Raw genomic sequence first — 19,898 nt, 5'->3', positions numbered from 1 at the left:
CCCACCATTTATCGATTTGTCGAAATCTACAACGGCTGAACACATGACTGGAATTGACACGCCATGTTTATCGATTGGTCGAAACCTAAGTAAAATCACGGACTGCACGAAATAATCATGATAATGTCAGACTCAAATTTCCATAGGAGACGATTTGACTGTTTCTTTTAGCTAACATATTGATGTACATTAACAGTAATTAAGTTAATTTTACTTACTTTTTCAATCAAATTATTAATTTATTAAAAGAAAGATTTAAATAAAAACAATAAAATGCTTTCTTTGATGATTCATGTGGGTTATGAATTAAATTAATAAACGATCATTGCAGACAAAAAAAATTATTTAAGGTCAGACGCGACATATCTTCCATTTTTTCCAATCTCCACAATGTGAAGATTTCCACTTAGTAATTTTATAATTGTATTTTTATGTTATATGATTCCTTTTTTATTTAGATATAAAGCGTTCAACTGAAAATGTATAGTATGGCATTATTTATAAGCATTCAAATGCATTTTGCATGCTATTTTAGGAAAATCCGAAAAATTCTAGCTCCGAAAAGAGCCTGGTAATGTACCCTGAATTTTTGGGAATTAACAGGTTTAAATGCTAATAAATAAGAAATAAAATAGGAAAATTATATAAAATTAAGGAACGTCTTGTGTGTCCTTAACGTGCTAACGCGGGTTATGTATTTTTTTCTTCTATGTCGCCACCATCACATCCCGCATAAATCAACAAAGAAGGTATTTTATTGTTTTTAAAAATGCAATTTTACGCTTTAGGATTTCGCCCCGCTTTTGATACATCCAAATAAGGTGTCTGTGTTTAGGAACATCAATTAATTTAATTTAATTACTTTGTTTGAATGTTTGGATAATAGGATAAAAAATATTGAAAAGAAGAATAGATATGTATTTTAATGGATATAAGATTGTATACAAAATGTTAGGATGCTTTATGAATAAGAAGCAGTGCTATTGGAGTGGACCACTGATGCGTCACGGAACTTCATTTCCACCATCTTCAGGGAGTATTTCGTTCTCTTCCATGTAAAATATTCTAATCCATCGTGAATCTGAAACAAGTCCGAAAACAAGCATTATATGTGTATGCCAAAAATATGCACGTTAGCTAGAGTATGAAGATACAATGTAAATAAATATAATTCAAGCACAGATACTTGTAGACAGGACCGTGCACTAACCCTCCCCCCACCACACACACTTTATATATACGGGAAACGGGTTTGAGTAGAAAATGGCATCGTGATCCTTGTGTTATTTTCGACATATACAAGGGTTTGTTAACAAAAATGAATGGAAAAAAATTAAATAAAAAAAAAGTTTGGAAAAAAGTGTGTGTGTGTGTGTGGGGGGGGGGGGGGGGGTCTTGTTCACAAGCATCAATGAATCCAAGATATCTTATGGTGGCATAGATCTGCCACCACTTGTCAGATAATTATGTCGACTTGTCAGATGATTATGTCGACTTGTCAGATATTTATGTCAACTTGTCAGATCTTTATGTTGACTTGTCAGAAAATAACCATATTGACCAGAAACTCAATATTTTGTTATTAAAACTTGTTAGTGCCACTAACTGCCATTTACTTGTCATCATAATATCTGACAAATCGACATAAAGATTTGACAAGTGAACATAATTTTCTGACAGAAAAAATAATATGGCCACTAGTTTAAAGAAAATTATCATTCATATTATAAGTCGAGGTGTCTGATATGGTGGCAAGTCTGATAACATAGATGATGACTTGTCAGATGTTATGTCGTTTTGTCAGACGTCAAATATCTATGTTGACTTGTCAGATAATTATGTCGACTTGTCAAATATTTATGTCGACTTAAAAGATGCTTAGGTTGATTTGTCAGATCCTTATGTCAATTGTCAGAAACTATTATTTGAACTGGATGTCACAAACTGGGCGTGGAAAGGTTATAATGTTAAATTTTTAAACACATGGATAAGTGACAAGTTGACTTAAAGAACTGACAAGTCAACATAATTATCTGACAAGTCGACATCAAGATCTGACAAGTCGACATAATTATCTGACAAGTGGTGTCATATCTATGCCACCATAATATCTCTTATTTGAAACTCGTCCTTTTTGTTACTTATTTACATCATTTTCCCCCCGCCATCATTAATCTAAACGTTTAATTTATTCAGAGAATCGCACGTTTACAATTTCAATTTGAAAAGAATCACACTATTTATAACAGCATACAAATCATCAATTTTAGTTTGGTTGTAGCTTCGATAAAATTGAAGTAGTTCATAATTTGGGCGTATTTTGCTTTTCTGCATTAATTTCTGAGTTTTAATGTACTTGCATTATACGTAAACTGTCCCCACATTCTTATTATAGTAAACGAAACCATGTTTTAATTTTCAATGAATTGAAACAAAAGATTATTTTCAGATAGAGGACATCTACTGTACACCACAAAGGTTTTGTGAAAAAAAACCCCATACAAATACCAACAAAAAGATTTTGGAAAAAGTTTAAGATCACAATAGATACAAAGTAGTGACATAAGATGACTTGGTCACTTATAATTGGTTGAAAACCAAACTGTTTACGTTGATTTTCCATAACAAACTATACAAAAACGTATCGAGAATATTTTTCGTGCATTGTTCTGAAAAGTTCCGATTAGACCAAGACTGTCAGAATTTCTGTTTTAACTTTCAATAAGGAAATGGCCTTTAATCTGTTTAATTTCCCCGGGTATATAGATTGGACATATTGAAGAAATTTAAATCTAGATTTGATTTAAATTCATACAAATATGGCCAAAAAGTGATAAAAGTAGGCCTAATGAAGTATTAATGAAATGTTGTTAAGCAAAAGAAAATGTTTCTTACGATCTAAATTTCACTTTAATTAAAAATAATAGTATACGTACTGTGCTATTGTAATCAGGAGTATGATAGTATACTCCGTTCAAATTTGCCGCCCAGCACCCATTGTACCAGAATCCCCCGTGGTAGACCTCTGCGCAGTTTGTACGGAAGTTGTCATTGTCACGGTCCTTGGTGGAAAACTTCATCCCATTATGTGAAAATACTTTCCTGTAATAAGTACGCATCATCAATTAAGTTTATGCACTTTTAAACCATATTGGGCATTTTAAACCAAACAGGTGAATATGACACGACATATAATTAAAATCATTTTGACGGAAAACTTCCATATCATGCTGAGTGATAGAACATTAAATGACTGCAAAATATGAAATAAGGAAAGTATTCGGAATAGATTCACACCAGTAAAAGTTAAGGGCGTCTCCAGCATTTCCTCTGTATCCACCAACTGTCAGCTTAAACTGTTCGGCTTCGGAGCCGATCTGAAAATTGTCGTATTCAGCATAGGCTGTTTTGTTATCCCAGTCCATCATATCAATTCTGAGCACCAGATTTGTCCTGTTGGCAGTTACATTGTATAACCTTTCCGTTCCCCACCAGTAGCTGCCGGCGAGGTTTCCGAACCCGACCTTATAATCGTTCCAGTTACGATTGAAGTTTACGACACTTCCCACACGTCTGCAAATCAAGCAAACAATTATTTTAGAACTATAAGTCTTCTTCTCTGAATCAAAGGTATTAATATAATAAGCAGGTGTCTGTTCTTTGCAATCCAGCACATTCATTATTTGTTTGATTTACATACGATTTGAAATAAACGAACATTGTTTAAATGAACTCTAAGAAGCATTTAAACAAGCCCTTGGACTTTAAGTAGGGTGTAACGATCTATTTCTTGCGTCAAGACAAGTTCAAATGACGCTGGTTTCAAGCAAAATATACACCGATTGCGTAGTCTTCGCTCAAAATCCAGACAAATCCTGTTGATTTCAAAGAGCCCTAGCTTAGTGGCCCACAATGAAATAGACAAGCCGACGCCACATTGCCGTTTGACCTAACTACCCAAAGTCCAAGCTCTTGTTAAAATAGTTCTATAATCGAAACGTTTAGCGACTTTTCAATTTCAAATTCTATCATATTTTTAATAAAATGGCTTAAAATACTTAGAAAGTATCGCATAATAAAAGACCAATAAAGTGTTTCATAGGGTGATCGAACCATGGATCACCTCGTTTCGCTATGGTCCCGACTTGTACGCTTTGAAACATTTAAAGTCTCTAAATAGAAAGCTTTCTTGTGACCCCGAACCCGACTCTCATGTCATTCTTTACTTACCTTTGGAAAACGGTCCATCCTCCATTATCAGTATTCATGTCGCAAACGGCCAGTGTAAGCATTTTGTTGGGCTCTCTCACGGTGTAAACGGCGTCACGGTTCATGTTCCAGAAAGCCTTCAGATCGGTGCAGTCTCTGTTTGGGGCTGTAAACAAGGTTTACATCATTCAATGATTCATTCGTTCTCTATTTGATTGCCGACAAATTGTACTTCCTCTCATTTTTATTACCTACATTGTGTAGATGTTCTCTATTTTATTACCGAGAAAATGTAGATGTTCTCTATTGTATTGCCTACAAATTGTTCTTCTCTTTTTAATTGCCGACATAGCGAATTTGTTCTTAGTTTTATTGCTGACATAGTGTAGTTGTTCTCTATGTTGCCGAAAAATTGTACTTCTTCTCATTTTTACTGCCGACGTAATGTAATTGTTCTCTTTTCTATTGCCGATTAATGTGTAGTTGTTCACTATTTTATTGCCAACATAGTGAATTCGTTCTCAGTTTTATTACCAATATACTAGTAGTGTTTTTCTTGTCTATCTAATTGCCGGCATAGTGTAGCTGTTCTCTATTTTATTGCCTAAAAATTGTACTTCTTCTCATTTTTATCGCCGACAAAGTGTTCTTGCTCTCTATTTTATTGCTGACAAATTGTTTTTCTTCTCTTTTTTATTGCCGACATAGTGTATTTGTTCTCTATTTTATTTCCGACTTGTGTAGGTGTTCTCTATCTTATTGCCGACATAGTGTATTTGTTCTCTATTCTATTGCCGACTTGTGTAGGTGTTCTCTATTTTATTGCCGACATAGTGTAATTGTTCTCTACTTTATTGCCGACATAGTGTAGTTGTTCTCTATTTCATTGCCGACATAGTGTAATTGTTCTCCATTTTATTGCCGACATAGTGTATTTGTTTCTATTTTATTCCCGACATACTTTAGTTGTTCTCTATTTTATTGCTGACATAGTTTAGTTGTTCTCTATTTTATTGCCGACATAGTGTAAATGTTCTCTTGTTTATTGCCGATATAGTGTTTTGTTCAATTTTATTGCCGACATAGCTTAGTTGTTCTCTATTTTATTGCCGACATAGTGTAGTTGTTCTCTATTTTATTGCCGACATAGTGTAAATGTTCTCTTGTTTATTGCCGATATAGTGTTTTGTTCAATTTTATTGCCGACATAGCTTAGTTGTTCTCTATTTTATTGCCGACATAGTGTAGTTGTTCTCTATTTTATTGCCGACATAGTTTAGCTGTTCTGTATTTTATTGCTGACATAGTGTTTTTGCTCTCTATTTGATTGCCGGCATAGTGTAGTTGTTCTCATACCTTTGTCACAGAGGTCGCCTGTGATAAGAGTGGAGTCACACTCGCAGTGGAACGTTCCATTGTCGTTTATACATTTACCATGTACGCAAGGATTCTCAGAACACTCGTCGACGTCTGGAAATATATTGATAATAATACATGTAGTGTCGTTATTGTTTTAAAAATTTGTCTTTTCACGGCATATATAACTTAAGAGTGCATATATGATATTGTATAGCAGCATAACAAAGCATCGGATAATTAATAGACTGTGTCGCGAAATATGAAATGTGTTGCACATAAAACATAATGTGCTTATCTAGTAGTTCATTGTCGTTGTGAACTCTTAAAAATTGATTAACGTTTCTATTTTGTCAATGAAATCTTTGGAAAAACCTTTTGAAATAGATTTTTACGACGTTTTTGACGAGAAAAAAACGGCATTCTTCCTCAAAGTCATTTTGTCTTAACAAAGCTGTATTATTATTGGTTATCTAATAATAGAACCAATGATCTAATTGAATTTAAAAGCATAAAAAGGAAACAAATATGTTACGATTACTTGTGGTATTTAATTAATTGCAAAACACACAAACCATACTTTTCAAATAAACGATAACTCAGGTTAATAAATGATAGTGTCTTCAAAGCTACCAAAGACTCACCATTTTCACAATCTTTTCCATTCCAACCTGGCGCGCACACGCAGAAATAATCATTAATGTCATCCAAACAAAATCCACCATTTAAGCAAGGGTCGCTTACACACTCGTCGTCGTCTGTAAAACAAGGCACCCGAAATCAGAATCAAGGTACTGAAAGTGCACAGAGGAAATTATCTTCTGTATCAATAAAAATTATATGTACATACGGTTGTGTTTATAGCACAAAAGGAAAGAACGTGATGGTTATAGTTTAATGTATACTTCTTTCGTATAATGATAAACAAAAAAAAATATCTATAAACGTGGTATATGACAAAAAGTATGATATTATCATGTTTCAATAATTGTTTATTTCGAAAGAATTACAATTATGTACTGTAATGTTGTAAATATTGAATTTACCGGGTGGCAGTAAATTTATAACATGACAACTGCCACCCTGCAAATTCAAAATTTACCACATCACAATGATATGGCAGTTTTTCATACATCCTTAACACTATATTCATATTTTAATTAAGTTTAAATGGTGCTCTTACTCATTTCACAATGTGTTCCTGAGAATCCGGGGGCGCAGTGACAGCGGTACTCATTGACCAAGTTCTCGCAGCTGGCACCATTGTCACAGGGATTGGACAAACACTCATCAACGTCTTGAATGTTAAAATTTTTCATTTTTTAATACCACTTCAAAACAGACTAAACACTTAAATTCATTTCAACGAAACCTGTGAAAGTCAAACTATAATCTGTTTCGTAGAAAATAAATACAGCGATCAACATTTGGTTGCAAAAGACATTTTTATCAAAAAAAAAAAAGGCAAAGGAATCTTTATAACATCGGGCAGTTTTTAACTGATAAATGATGAGTTTCCATTTGAAAAAATTCCACCCAAATCAGTGTACATACACATGCATTTATCTCTATTTTAGATTTGTGTGGCGCCTATAGTACGCGGAATATTGCGTTTATCTGAAAAAAAAATACCACGTTAATTAACCAGAATGGAAGTTGGGTCGAGACGTTCATGCAAATATGACTCTTTAAGCCAATGCAATATTCCCCGTTAAATGGGCATGGTCACGATTTTGGTCAAATTCAATTTTACTGTTTTTATTACTCACAATGCTTTAGGAATGTATTTCTAATGATCACGTGAAATTTTAGAGTCAGACGTAGAGTGATGAGCAAGATTCTTTGTAATGTAAACAAGGCTCGTGTCCCGTTTCTGTTTACGTAGGTTCAATATGCCAGTAAAAAATCTTTTTCAAGCTGATTTGCCTATCTGTTTATTCATTTTAAGCATAAATAAACAGTTCCTAACGTTTAACACATTCATTGTAGGTCGAAAACTGGAATTTTCACTTCAGCATTCAATTTGTAAACAAAAGCTATCATAATGTTTACATAGCAGAGAATTGTAAGCTATGTAACTCGCTTATAACTCAACAGATGATATTACTCGAATTCTGGTTGCCTATAAAAATGCCTTTAAGTTACTGAAGCATTGTAATCATTAAAATCGGACAAATAATTTTTACCAAAATCGTGACCATGCCCCTTGAAGGGGTCTAGTAGGTTTACCACGGTACTCACCTTGTAAACAGTTAGGACCAGTAAAGCCGGAATTACAGTTGCAGACGTAGTCACCATAGATATTGCTACAGGTGCCATGGTTGCAGATACCAGCCTGCTTACACTCGTTAACGTCTGTAAAAAAATGCTATTTGTGTATATGATGTTTACCTGCTCTTTTACAATCAATTTAGGATTTGTTTTTTATATACGCATCTTCTCCCAAGCCTCTCTAATTAAATCAATATCTTTTCGTCATAATTTTGTAAGCCTCATGTGAGAAATCAGCAATCACGGACAAAAACCCTGGATTTTATTATATTCAAAAATCATAACAGCAGTTCTCAAATCTTGCTATTGTATTAATTTTAAGAGAGATCGATGGTCGTGGTCAATTTTAGACTGTATTGATCTCCTCTATATAAAAATATAGGTGAATACCCAAATTTAATAAGAAAAATCTATTGACTTTTTCTTTACTGATTGATTTGTTAAAGATAATCAAACCATATCATAAAATTGTAGCTAGACCTGATTGTTAGATCTAATTAATTTTGTTGACTACCAAGCCTCCGTAACATTGGAAATTTGCAATTACCAACTTTGAATATTTCAAGGCATATTCTATTTTTTTTAATTGTTGGCAAGTTAAAAATTCCTTTAAATGTGAAATATGACATTTAAACGAAAAAGAAAATACCTTCATCACAGTCTTGTCCCACAAATCCAAGTGGACAATCACAGGTATAGTTTCCATTCGGTAGGGGCGTGCACTTGGCGCCATGCTCACATGGTCTGATCATACATGGATCTATATTAGAAACGAACATTTGTTCTGCTGTTACTTTTCAATATTTTTTCTCGTATAAAATCAATGCTTGTATTTGTATGTTCACATTTTATAAGACAATTATTAAAAAGTAATGAAAATTATATGGCATCTTGATTTATAATTAACGTCAAAGATTCAACTTCTTTAAAAATATTAATTTACTGATTTGCATATGCTGTAAAGATTTTTCCCTAAACGACGCTAAAACGTTCAAGAAGTGTGTATTTCCTTACCAGCAAGTCTGCCCAATACAGTAGAATTAACGACTGAAAGTTGATTTTTTAAAAGTCCGTTTTCGGTCAAAAGGTTGTGGACCTCATCCGTCAAGATATTAACCAAATGCTGCAGGTTCTGCTCTGCTTGCTTCAGCTGGTTGACCTCTTGTATGATGTTAGAACTGCCGGTTGCGTTATGTCCAAAAAGACCCAGAATTTGGTCAATCTGCTGATCGTGGTTGGCCAAATGTTGGATCATGGCCGCAGCGGTAGAGTTGTCCATTACATGGGGATTCACGAGCGAATCCTTGACTGGAATGGTCAGTGTGTAGGTACAGGTACCATCTGGTTTGCAGTGGCCATCAAATTGGTGGATCCGGTATCCATACGGATCTGCTGCCGGGGTGGATTGGCAAAAACAGCTGGAAATTGACAACAAAACTAAACCGAAAACGCGAAGCATGGCGCCGATTTTGCTTCTTTGTTCACAGAGTTCTCGAGAAATTCTGGCCAAGGTTCTATATCTCTCGGGGATTCATCTAAAATCATGCGTCAGGGGTCATGTAGGTTAGATAACTCATTGGGACCTTCTTAGTGCTGTAATGTAAATTTCGACATACTTGATCTAGTTAAGAGTAGTCCTTTGTTTAAAGTACAAACAGTTGAACCTAGGGTTTTTTTTATCCAGTAGAAACCCACATCGTTGTGGAATAATAATAGTTAAAGAGTATATCTACCAGTAGGGTTAGTTGCATAAGTTTTTAAAAGTAAAGATATATTTTTAAAAATTCTTATAATGGTATTATCAATTATCACGAGTAACGTGAAATGAACGTTGCTGATCTATGTAGATATGATTTTTTTTTGTTCCCGAACAGTTCATGTCCTAACAGTCTTATCGGTGAAATCTAAACAGCACAGCGAAATCATTATTAGTACATTGTAGTCACATTAGAAATATTCAGTAGACTGCTTATTTTCACAAATAAAGTGAAAATATATATAATATCTTATTGAAAAGGGCAATCGAACAATGTTCAAGATAAAACGTACTAACTTTTAAAATAACTTTAAATTAAATGTAATTTCCTCTTTATCATTTTAAAAGTCATTTTCATTTATATTGGTATATCATAAGAGTTTTTATTTTTACTTACATAATTACAGAGAAAAAAAACATTGGAAATGACAAATGAAATCTCCATTACTAGTGTTTTTGACAGTTGATTATCTGATGTATTGGGGATCGACCTGTGTCATATTCGGTCAAGTGGCAGAGTTAAGCTATAAAATGATTTTCATTCAGTTATGTTCAAGTCTATAAAAAAGTAAAAAGTCACGGGGTTGTGGAATATTATACATATATTACATGGCTTCGAGGGCGACATACCAGAATATTTGCCCCGAGATGACAGGAAAGCCCTAGAGTGTCATGTCGCCCTCTGCCTTCGGCATCGGGCGACATAACACTCTAGGGCTTTCCTGTCACCGAGGGACAAATATTCTGGTATTGTCGCCCGACAAGAAATGTAATATATGTTATATAACATTTTTAAAAATAAAAAACTGTTTTAGAATATATTTACCTCATTAACAGGTGTATTTTAATTATTAATGCATCTTCATATCTTACAAATAAATTTTCTTGTAAAATACCGATCGATCCTTTCAAAAAGAAGACCTTTTTTCAAGTCAAACAATTAAAGGAAGTTTCTCTAAATAACAGACACTTTCATGACATTTTTATTTTTGAGGAACAGTTTATTTGTTTAGCTAAATTTCGAACCCGACGTATTTAATATGAAGAATTATTGCAAGCAAAGGGTGATATAACAGTTTCGGGAAGGCGATATAACCATTTCCTGTGAAATATAACTTTTTCCGGTAGGGCAATATAACTATTTCCGGTGTGATTCAGCAATTTACAGGGCAAAGAAATAAAATTATCTATTTGTGACATAACGAGAAAACTTATTCAAAAATGTTATATAAATACATGTAGTAACATTGCAATCAAATGTAAAGTATCATGAAATTAAATTGGGTGCCGTATAACTATGTATTTAACGCTATGTAACTTTGGATACGATATGATCGACAGGCATCAATGCACAACTTTTTCGTTAAATCTAAAATCTACATCTTCGCTAGCAAGTGTCCGATTAGTTTTCATCCTCGAATCTACGAATCGGACACTTAGCTAGCGAGGATGAAAATCTAGGGATGCAAGAATTCGTGATATATCCAAAACGTTAACGTGTGCACTCTTGATTTACAGATGACTTTGTCACTCCTACAGTATAGTACTGTAGGTTGGTTTGTTTCACACCTTAACTGTGCCAAGTGTACTTTTGCTATCTTTTCCAGGAGGTTTAAATAGATTAAAAACTGCTATGACCATCTAACCTTTTTAGGATAATCATTTACACACATATTGCAATTTTTTAAAAACTTTATTTCTCCTAACATTTAAGGGTCCTCCACACATTTGGAAAAGTTCTGCATAAAAGTCCATTCTCCTATTTTACTGTACTTACAGATATGGATTTCTAGCATGTGTTCGAATTGAAAATGACAGGAAAAAATTCGATTCGGGGGAATCAACATTTAAAATTTTCCGCTATTCATGAAAATAAAAGTTCCTGCAGTATTCGAAATCGAACACGGGGTGTCAAGCATCCTTAGAGTATATCTAATGAAGTTTATCTATGTCCTCTTCAAAATTAGTTCTTGTCATTTTCAACTCAGGTTAAAAAAACCACTAAGACAATAAGTACGGATAAAATCGCATCCGACACTTATAAGGAATGATTGCAAGTAAATATAGTTCTTGGTCTTATCCATTAGTGTTTAGACCACTTTTAAAATTGATTCCGAATTATGGCAAACATTGTGTTTTTATTTTTACATCGAATAGCAAAATACTCTACTAAAATAGGTACACCGTTATTACAGTCTGTCTGCAGCGAACAGAAGGTCCATAGATGACAAGATAAAATGATGTCGGCTGTTAATGATACTTTTATTGATTCAAAATAATCACCAGTTTACTTCGTTCCGTTGTCATAATTATACATGTATACTTAACAAAAATGATTCTCATCAGCATTTTGCAAACAGCATATCTTATGTTGCATGTAGTTCATTACTAACAAGCAAAAAAAAAAATAATACAAATCTAAAATATTGTTAAAAATCTATGTACTTTACTTTACATTAAATAAAATATATTAGAAGCGGCCGGGTAAAAACGTAAGTAAACTATAAGTAAAAACTAATACTTTTTTTCAACTTATAATTCTGAACCGAGTATTTTATAGAAGTATACTGTTAAATAGAGCATTGCTATAGTTACATATGAAATGAGTTAAAACATATTGGTATAAAAAAAAGTACAAAAGTCTAAGTACAGTGTAAAATGATTATCATAAAATCGAAGTTTAAAATGACAGAACACATTTTGAGACAGTCCCCATTGCATCGCACAATGTTCATAGCTTTTCTAACCAATATAACCACTTCCTTTCTCTGTCCGACGGAATATATGGTTTTATTCCATTTTCTGCCTTTAATTCCTCTTCCGGAAACTCGGCGGGCGTTTCGGGTTTCCATTTTATGATGTTGAATTTTTTCACAATCGCCACCAGGGGGATCCAACCCATGGAAGTAATTATCAGTAAGGAGGCTATAAACTTGCACCACGCAGGCCATTCAAGTGTAATATTATCAGCCTGTAAAAAGAAAACGGATAATACGTATATGTACATGTACTAGCAATCAAAACATGATTCACAAGAATTTCAAGCTTCTATATAAGATCTGCTATGGTCTCGTTAGAAAATGACTGCATAAGATAAAAATCATCCGCACTCATTTTTTGTGTTTTAGCAAAAAATCATATTTTTTTTAGCACAAAAATGATAATTTTTTTAGCACAAAAAATAATAATTTTTAAAGAAAAAAAACGGTTTTGCAGTATTTTTGCAAAGTATAAATTTTTTCTTTGGAATTCAAAACAAAGGTATTGTTTAGTTGTATAAGACTACATGTAAAAATACGGTAACGTTTCACTTACGATTGAGGGGTTCCATGCTTCGTATGTAGCGGCGCTCATCATAGATTTGATGAGACTGGCGAAGAAGATGATGATGATGACGATGGGAGAGACGTATTTCCACATAATCAACCAGTAATAGTTAGGTCTCTGGCCAGTCATCAACTCGATATCGTCACTAAATCTGGAATAAGAATAGAACTATTTATTATAAATTGCCAATTACATTGCATAAACAGCTACAATTTCAAAACAGTATGAACAGAAAGCGAAATACATTAAGCTCTCTCTCTCTCTCTCTCTCTCTCTCTCTCTCTCTCTCTCTCTCTCTCTCTCATTAACTCACCTTTTGAGTCCATACATGTAGGTAAGTCCAAGAAGTTCACCAAGGGCGATAATCAGTAGTGGAATATTGCCGCTGTACTCGTCAAACAGCACAAAGATGTAGGGACCAGCTGAATCCGCGAAACAGAACGAGAGAAGCAGCGACACCAAACACAGGACAGCTGCAACACAAAATAGGTAGTGATTAATCAGCAGGTCATGATTTTTTTTTTTTACATTAATGTTGCAATACACTTGACTACCCGGTCAAATAAATCCCCATCGTTGGAAACCGAATAAACCCAATGAATTAAACTTTTAAGACTTAAAGATTTCGAAAATTCATACCGGTAATGTTCTTTTCCTGTTAAAAAATATATTCTTTTTTTAACGATTTTCAACAGTCTAGGGATATTTAATTAGAATTCCAAACGTTAATTCACTGATATACTTTCTTGACCATTTTAATGTAATATAAAATTTATAAATTTAATGGCACTTCAGACAACAAAGATTTCAGACAAGAATACAAGGGCAATATAGAGAAAAATAAATGAGTCCAGATGCTCCTAGCAGTACTAAAATAAACAAATACATTTTGTATATGGAAATGATATCAGTTATGTTTTACCTGCAACAACGTCCTTCCGTAGATTTTTGATGAGGTTCATATCAATGATAGACGTGACCACGCCCTCCAGCATGCCGAACATACTGTCAAGCCCCAGGGTCAACAACATCAGGAAAAACAACACAGACCACACTGGAGCCGCCGGAAGCTGGTTAATGGCCTCCGTGAAGGCGATGAAGGCAAGTCCAGTTCCGGATCCGCTCTGGATTTTAAAATATTCTTGTGTTAGTTCCAAAATTTTAAAAATAAAGAAAGTACTTGTAGCATTGGTTAAGTGAAATGGTTATTTCACATGGTAGAAATTCAAGCATTTTAAAGGGTTTAAACACGCCGTAAGCGTATGTTTCATATCATAGATTGCAACAATCGTCAGTATCTATAATTATATATTACCTTTTCGATTTCTGTTTTGATGTCACAGGTAAGGAATCCTACAGTCTTATTCTGACTCCATAACAAATCATTGTGAGCGTTGCAGGCCTTGAAACTCTGAGTGGCTTTGAATCCTAAAGCAAAGAAAAAATATCATTGGAATTAACAATTATCTGCATAATGATTTGCGTAAATTTAGATCTCATACTTCAAAAAGTGTGAAATTAGTGTATAAAACAGTAAAATATTATATGTAAATAAATTATCCATTCAAAATCACTACATTTTGGTATAGTATTAAGTTATACCTAATATAGAGAAAATGACAACTCCCGCAAAAACGGAAGTGCCGCAGTTGATAACTGAAACCAAGATGGCGTCCTTGTAGCAGTTATTTCTGACAGGCATATATGATGAAAAGGCTATCAACCCTCCAAAAGCCACACCAAGAGAGAAGAAAATCTGTGTAGCTGCCTCGAGCCAAACTTGTGGGTCTCCCAAACGCGTGAACTGGAAGATGTAAAAAGACAAAAATGTATGTATTGAATCGTACGTGTACTTGAAGTTAAACGGCAAAGTTTTATAACATAGATGCGTTAATTCAGACTGTGTAAATGATATTTCTTTATGCCTACATGTATTGTAATTATACAAGAAAAAAAATCTATTTTAAATCTGTTAGAAACCAATAAATATGACTTTTTAAAAGAATCTGCTATCAATTGAAATGAGTTGGCATCGGATACTACAAGTATTTGGTAGTGAGGATCATTTTTCGCGATTTTCAATTTGAGTTATATTTTTACAATATAGAACTATTTTATGTATATACATACGTCTGGAATGAAGAAATGCTTTAGTCCTTCTTCAAACCCCTCCAGCGTCACTCCGCGGAAGAAGAAAATGACGAGAACCAAATAGGGAAATGTTGCTGTGACGTAAACCACCTTTTATTAAAAAAAAAGAAAAAGACCAATAAACATGTAATATATATCATTTACATGCCATTTTATGCATCAACAAAAAAAAATAAAAATAAACGTGTCGCTAGCTATTATTAATCAATGGTTAAAATGATTAATATGCTTAATGAAATTAAACTGATTTATATTCATATTTTTTACAATATATACATATACATGTATACATGCATATTACATGCAAGTCCTTCTACATGTATAAGATTTACACGAACAGCAAGAGGTTAAAAGAAAGGAAGGGGGCACTGCATGTAATGATTACATGTATCATAAATTGTTACATGTATCTCTTACAAATTGAACTTATTTCATATGTATTATATTCTCTTTACTTCAGAAGGATTTCTTTGACTAAGAGACGAACACCAGGATGTGGCAGCAGAGAAGAGTATAGGGGAGGGGGTGTACTGAAGAAGACATATTCTGATGACGTACTTTGCCGGAGGAGGCGATGCCTTTGACCATACAGAGGAACACGATGATCCAGGCCGCCAGCAGACTGACCACCACCCACCAGTTCAGGCTCCCCCGCTCATCCACAGACGGCGAGATGTTGAGGGTCTCTCGGTACCAGAAATACGTAGTCGGGCTGCTCATCTGTAATTATAGTAAACACAGCGATTGTCTTTAAAATACTTGTCAAATTTTTAATATTCAGTGTGAAATGCAGGAATGATGATATATTTATCTGTTTATAAGACGTTTTACTGCTGCATGAGGTATGACAAGAGTTTTCAATACTTGGTTGACTTTGATATCTACATATGTGTATTGTATCCAAAATATTGAATAAATTAGGTATGTGATTTATCAAAATGCTTATTATATAACCCCCTTACCGTGCACTCTGTGACGTTGCCAGGGCATTCAGACCATGGCAACGTGGACCGGAAACTGTAGACTAGGTAGTAGAGACACCACGATATAATGGTATTATAGTACAGCCCCACCCAGAAGGACACCATTGCACTGGCGATTCCGATGCCCCCGAGGAAAGGGGATATTTGATTCCATGCACCAATAGCCCCCTTACGAAGGCGCTGTCCCACAGCTAGTTCCAGGTAAAAGATGGGAATCCCCTCCACCGCCAGCATTATTGTGTAAGGAATGAGGAAAGCCCCTGTTGATTTTAATATACATATATAAAGTTTTGATTTGAATGCATATATATGCATATAAATTTCATTGCTACATAAAGAAAATTATCGCGTTGATATAGGGATTCAAACTGAAAGTAAAGTTCACGAAGTAAAATTATTTATTTCATGAAAAAAAACACTTTTTCTACATGTGACTTGAGCGTGTAGGGTTTCTTTTTTAAAGAAATTGAGAATATTTTAGATTAGAGTTTGACATTTAAAAAGAATATTGTGTCCTCTACTCAAGGTCACAAGGATTTCTCTCCGTGACGGTCCGGTCTGGCGATGTACACTGGCATATTTGTATATTTACATATAGGTACATAAACTAGTTTTCTTTATATGTCACATTGTGTGATACAACAAGCGAAAGCAATGAATATGATGAGTACAGTTTAAAGCCATACCTCCTCCATTTTTCTGGGCTAAGTATGGAAAGCGCCATACATTTCCTAATCCAACGGCGTACCTGTAATCAAATGTGTATCTACATTGTATATGAATATTTTGAAAATGTTTAATTGATTTAAATTTATGACTTTAGACAAGTTATGATAATTATGTACTACGTGCCGTTATAAAACGAAACTTCATACCAAAATTTCTACCCACTCGCCCAATTGAATACCTTGACAGTTTTTAATTAATTTTCTGTAGAAAATCGGTTTCAACCGGTTTAGACAACATGTAGGCAACCATTTAGAATATATACTAGCATTTGTATCTACTGCATGGAGAAAAAAATTAATGTCCTTTAGATTGATAAAACAATCAGGTTAATTTCATGAATAATACTAGTGTCATTTGAATATACAACTTGTATAATATGTTAATATGTGAATTCACATACGTGGCATGATAAATACACACGGAATTAACAAAGCTGCCATATTCCTGACACGCGGTAAATTCGAAATTAACAACCTGGCGCGCCACACCGCTAATTACAAGTACCATCCGATTTCTTTATCAAACAGTTTGCCTGCTATAATTTATATTAATATTTAATTTAAATTCATAAATCTTATTTGAAAAATCCATACCCCGACCGCGTTACAAATGTGTATAAGACAAATCCTGCAATTGTCGTTATTACAAATGTCAGCCGATAAGTGTACTATATGCAGTACTGTCTGGTTTTTGAACCAATATACGACACCCCCCCCCCGCCCCCACCCCTATCCAAGACCCATAAAGGAGCTGTAAAGTCTCGACCGAGAAATACATGAACTCTTTATCTGTATCCATTTCTATATGCACATATACATAGAGTATATTAATATAATATTATCAAAACCACACACGTTCAAAAACAAATGTGAAATCTCTCTCATTCATTACAAGAGACTTATATATTAAAATCATTAAAATTCAAGAATTCTAACGTGAGATATTGGTAAAAAATAGTATCAAAGAATTGAACTTACAAGACTTAAGAACACTGAAAATGTTTCACGTCAATTTTTTCAACGCTGTTACAACCTTTGACTGTTTTTAATTAATTATATAATAACGTATGGTTACTGTAAAAATTATAACTTACCCAACCACTGCCAAGAGGTACTGTACTTTATTGTCCCAGCTGTCCCGCTCTTCCAGCGATTCCTGCGAACTCCCTCCTTTCTCGACGCCAATAAGAGCATCTTTGGATGTTCCGGCAACTTTTGCAGGGTCCTCCGACATTCTTTCCGTAGATTCCCGCCAACTTTTCCGACTTCCCGTTTCTACGGCGGATTCGAATGAGTCTCTTCGAATTGGTGGGAACAAATCGGGAGAAAAGCCGTTGTTGTGAACGAGTGAGCTTGAACTCTCTACCGTAAAGATGCTAGGGGTGGAGTTCGATTCGGACAGTGCGGGATTATCATAAGAGTACTGGTTTCGTCGACCCATCTGACGCCTCGGGGGGTCGTGGTCACGTGACCTTGCTTTCCCGTGGTACATATTTGATTGGCTTGTGAAACCCAGTCGGGGGGCTGGACACAAAACAGGTCTCTGTTAATTAATAAACAAACAAATTACGTCACAGAAACACATCTGCTAAGGCTGGCCAAAAGCAAAGATAATTGTTCGATTACGTAACCAAGTGATTCCATTCAAATGGTTTCCGGAAGTTAACTTTCAGCCAGAGTGTTTGCTTTAACAACTTATCAGTAAACTGTTTGATCGAACACTTTGTTAAAAACTATGTTGACAGGGTCACACTTATGTGTAAGAATTGATGCGGGGAAGCATATATCTTAAGTTATGAAGTACATGATCTAGTATAATTTCTTAGCTTGTTTTCTCTGTACGTAAATGATTTTTTTTAATCTATAGATCTGTACCCTACTAAATATGGCAGCCACTATAAATGCTTCCAATTTATAGATAGTCATTTTTTCTATTTAAAAGTTTATACTTTCCTGGTATACGAAAACTGATATGAAGTAATTATATCCATGCATTATCTGGTACACCTATCATTTTTGGAAAGACATTCGTTTGAAACTTTGGACTTGTTAGATTTCTGTAAAAACTGTGTAGTTGTATTTTATTAAGAGCAAAGTCTCTTGGAGTATTTTTAAATACATTACAGCTATAAATCAAACAATGTGTTTTACTCAATATTTTTTTAAAAGCCAAACCGGTGACACGCCCCTCCCCTCTCCTCTCCCGATAATTACCCGGGACTCCCAAATACCACATAATCTTCCCATCTACACGATATATCAAACAATAATCATTTACATCAATTCGATAATAGTAAATATCTTATCAAAAGGCTTGAATTGTGTGAACAACATTTGAGTGTACATGTATATTAAAGTTTTTCCCATCTTCCGTCCCGAGTATACGTAATGCCGTAATGGCTTGTAATCGGATTCTGTCGGATGTATTAGATTTAGAACCGATCATCCCATAATGGATTGCTTAAAAAGAATGCTAAGTGGATAAAGGGAAAACCTCTTTTCAAGACTTGTTGTCCAAATGTAAATTGTTTGTCGAAAACAGGACTTTCTTAACTTTTCATTTTTTTGCTTTCTAAATTTCGGTGTATTTGATACTGATACAATCCCGATTCCTCTCCATTACACGAGAGAGAGAGAGAGAGAGAGAGAGAGAGAGAGAGAGAGAGAGAGAGAGAGAGAGAGAGAGAGAGAGAGAGAGTATGGTATTACAGCAAATACCGGTATACGAAACTGGAAGATATTTTATCTTTATTGTATTGGTGTATCATTATAACAGCACTTACTACTATACATGCATAATTAGAATTAGACAAAGTTAATTTTTAAAGTTCTTAGACAATAAACTTAACGGTCACCAACCTGTGAAGTGGATTCCTTACCGAGTCGTCTACCTGCAGCCGCTTCGTGAATCAGCTGATTTTTTTTTTTTAAATCTCAATGTCAAACGAAACGGATCACTGGATTTAGAATATTTGATACATTTTAAAGGTATAAAATGAAACCGGCCAATCAAATTGTCACGTCGACTTAATTCATTTAAAACTCCTCACAGGCTTTTCCATAACATTAATGATCTACATATGATTTTCATCGATTTGAAAATAATTTACTTGAAAA

At 34.3% G+C, this 19,898-nt stretch overlaps 2 protein-coding genes across 2 annotated transcripts; both read right to left on the bottom strand.

The window, feature by feature from the left end:
* Nucleotides 1–897: 897 nt before the first annotated feature.
* On the bottom strand, nucleotides 898–9,350 carry LOC105320875 (uncharacterized). Its single transcript, XM_011419002.4, has 10 exons — nucleotides 8,851–9,350; nucleotides 8,486–8,596; nucleotides 7,807–7,920; nucleotides 6,749–6,862; nucleotides 6,210–6,323; nucleotides 5,566–5,679; nucleotides 4,231–4,375; nucleotides 3,298–3,573; nucleotides 2,937–3,102; nucleotides 898–1,081 (listed from the first exon to the last, which is right to left on the bottom strand). The coding sequence occupies exons 1-10, from the start codon at nucleotides 9,293–9,295 to the stop codon at nucleotides 962–964; spliced, it is 1,719 nt and encodes a 572-aa protein (XP_011417304.3). The 5' UTR covers nucleotides 9,296–9,350; the 3' UTR covers nucleotides 898–961.
* Nucleotides 9,351–11,835: 2,485 nt separating this feature from the next.
* Nucleotides 11,836–19,732, bottom strand: LOC105320873 (sodium-dependent neutral amino acid transporter B(0)AT3). The gene is made up of 12 exons (XM_011419001.4): nucleotides 19,641–19,732; nucleotides 17,876–18,324; nucleotides 16,740–16,801; nucleotides 16,033–16,313; nucleotides 15,629–15,790; nucleotides 15,050–15,160; nucleotides 14,522–14,723; nucleotides 14,235–14,347; nucleotides 13,842–14,043; nucleotides 13,233–13,392; nucleotides 12,908–13,070; nucleotides 11,836–12,563 (listed from the first exon to the last, which is right to left on the bottom strand). Exons 2-12 carry the CDS (start codon nucleotides 18,271–18,273, stop codon nucleotides 12,324–12,326), a joined length of 2,094 nt encoding a protein of 697 aa, XP_011417303.3. The 5' UTR covers nucleotides 18,274–18,324; nucleotides 19,641–19,732; the 3' UTR covers nucleotides 11,836–12,323.
* Between the last annotated feature and the right edge of the window lie 166 nt (nucleotides 19,733–19,898).

This window comes from Magallana gigas, chromosome 3 (assembly GCF_963853765.1).
Source record: "Magallana gigas chromosome 3, xbMagGiga1.1, whole genome shotgun sequence".
In the NCBI taxonomy this organism is placed as follows: domain Eukaryota; kingdom Metazoa; phylum Mollusca; class Bivalvia; order Ostreida; family Ostreidae; genus Magallana; species Magallana gigas.
This window is presented reverse-complemented; position numbering and strand designations above follow the sequence as displayed.

What these genes read in the sequence shown, in the direction of transcription:
- LOC105320875 (XM_011419002.4), bottom strand. Translation starts at nt 9,295, where the DNA reads ATGCTTCGCGTTTTCGGTTTAGTTTTGTTGTCAATTTCCAGCTGTTTT. An exon ending in GACGCCCTTAACTTTTACTG is followed by an intron (nt 3,103 to 3,297) that starts GTGTGAATCTAT and finishes TACTTATTACAG; the next exon opens with GAAAGTATTTTCACATAATG. An exon ending in CTCCTGATTACAATAGCACA is followed by an intron (nt 1,082 to 2,936) that starts GTACGTATACTA and finishes GACTTGTTTCAG; the next exon opens with ATTCACGATGGATTAGAATA.
- LOC105320873 (XM_011419001.4), bottom strand. Translation starts at nt 18,273, where the DNA reads ATGTACCACGGGAAAGCAAGGTCACGTGACCACGACCCCCCGAGGCGT. An exon ending in TACCTCTTGGCAGTGGTTGG is followed by an intron (nt 16,802 to 17,875) that starts GTAAGTTATAAT and finishes ATTTGATTACAG; the next exon opens with GTACGCCGTTGGATTAGGAA. An exon ending in AGCATTTCTTCATTCCAGAC is followed by an intron (nt 14,724 to 15,049) that starts GTATGTATATAC and finishes TACATCTTCCAG; the next exon opens with TTCACGCGTTTGGGAGACCC.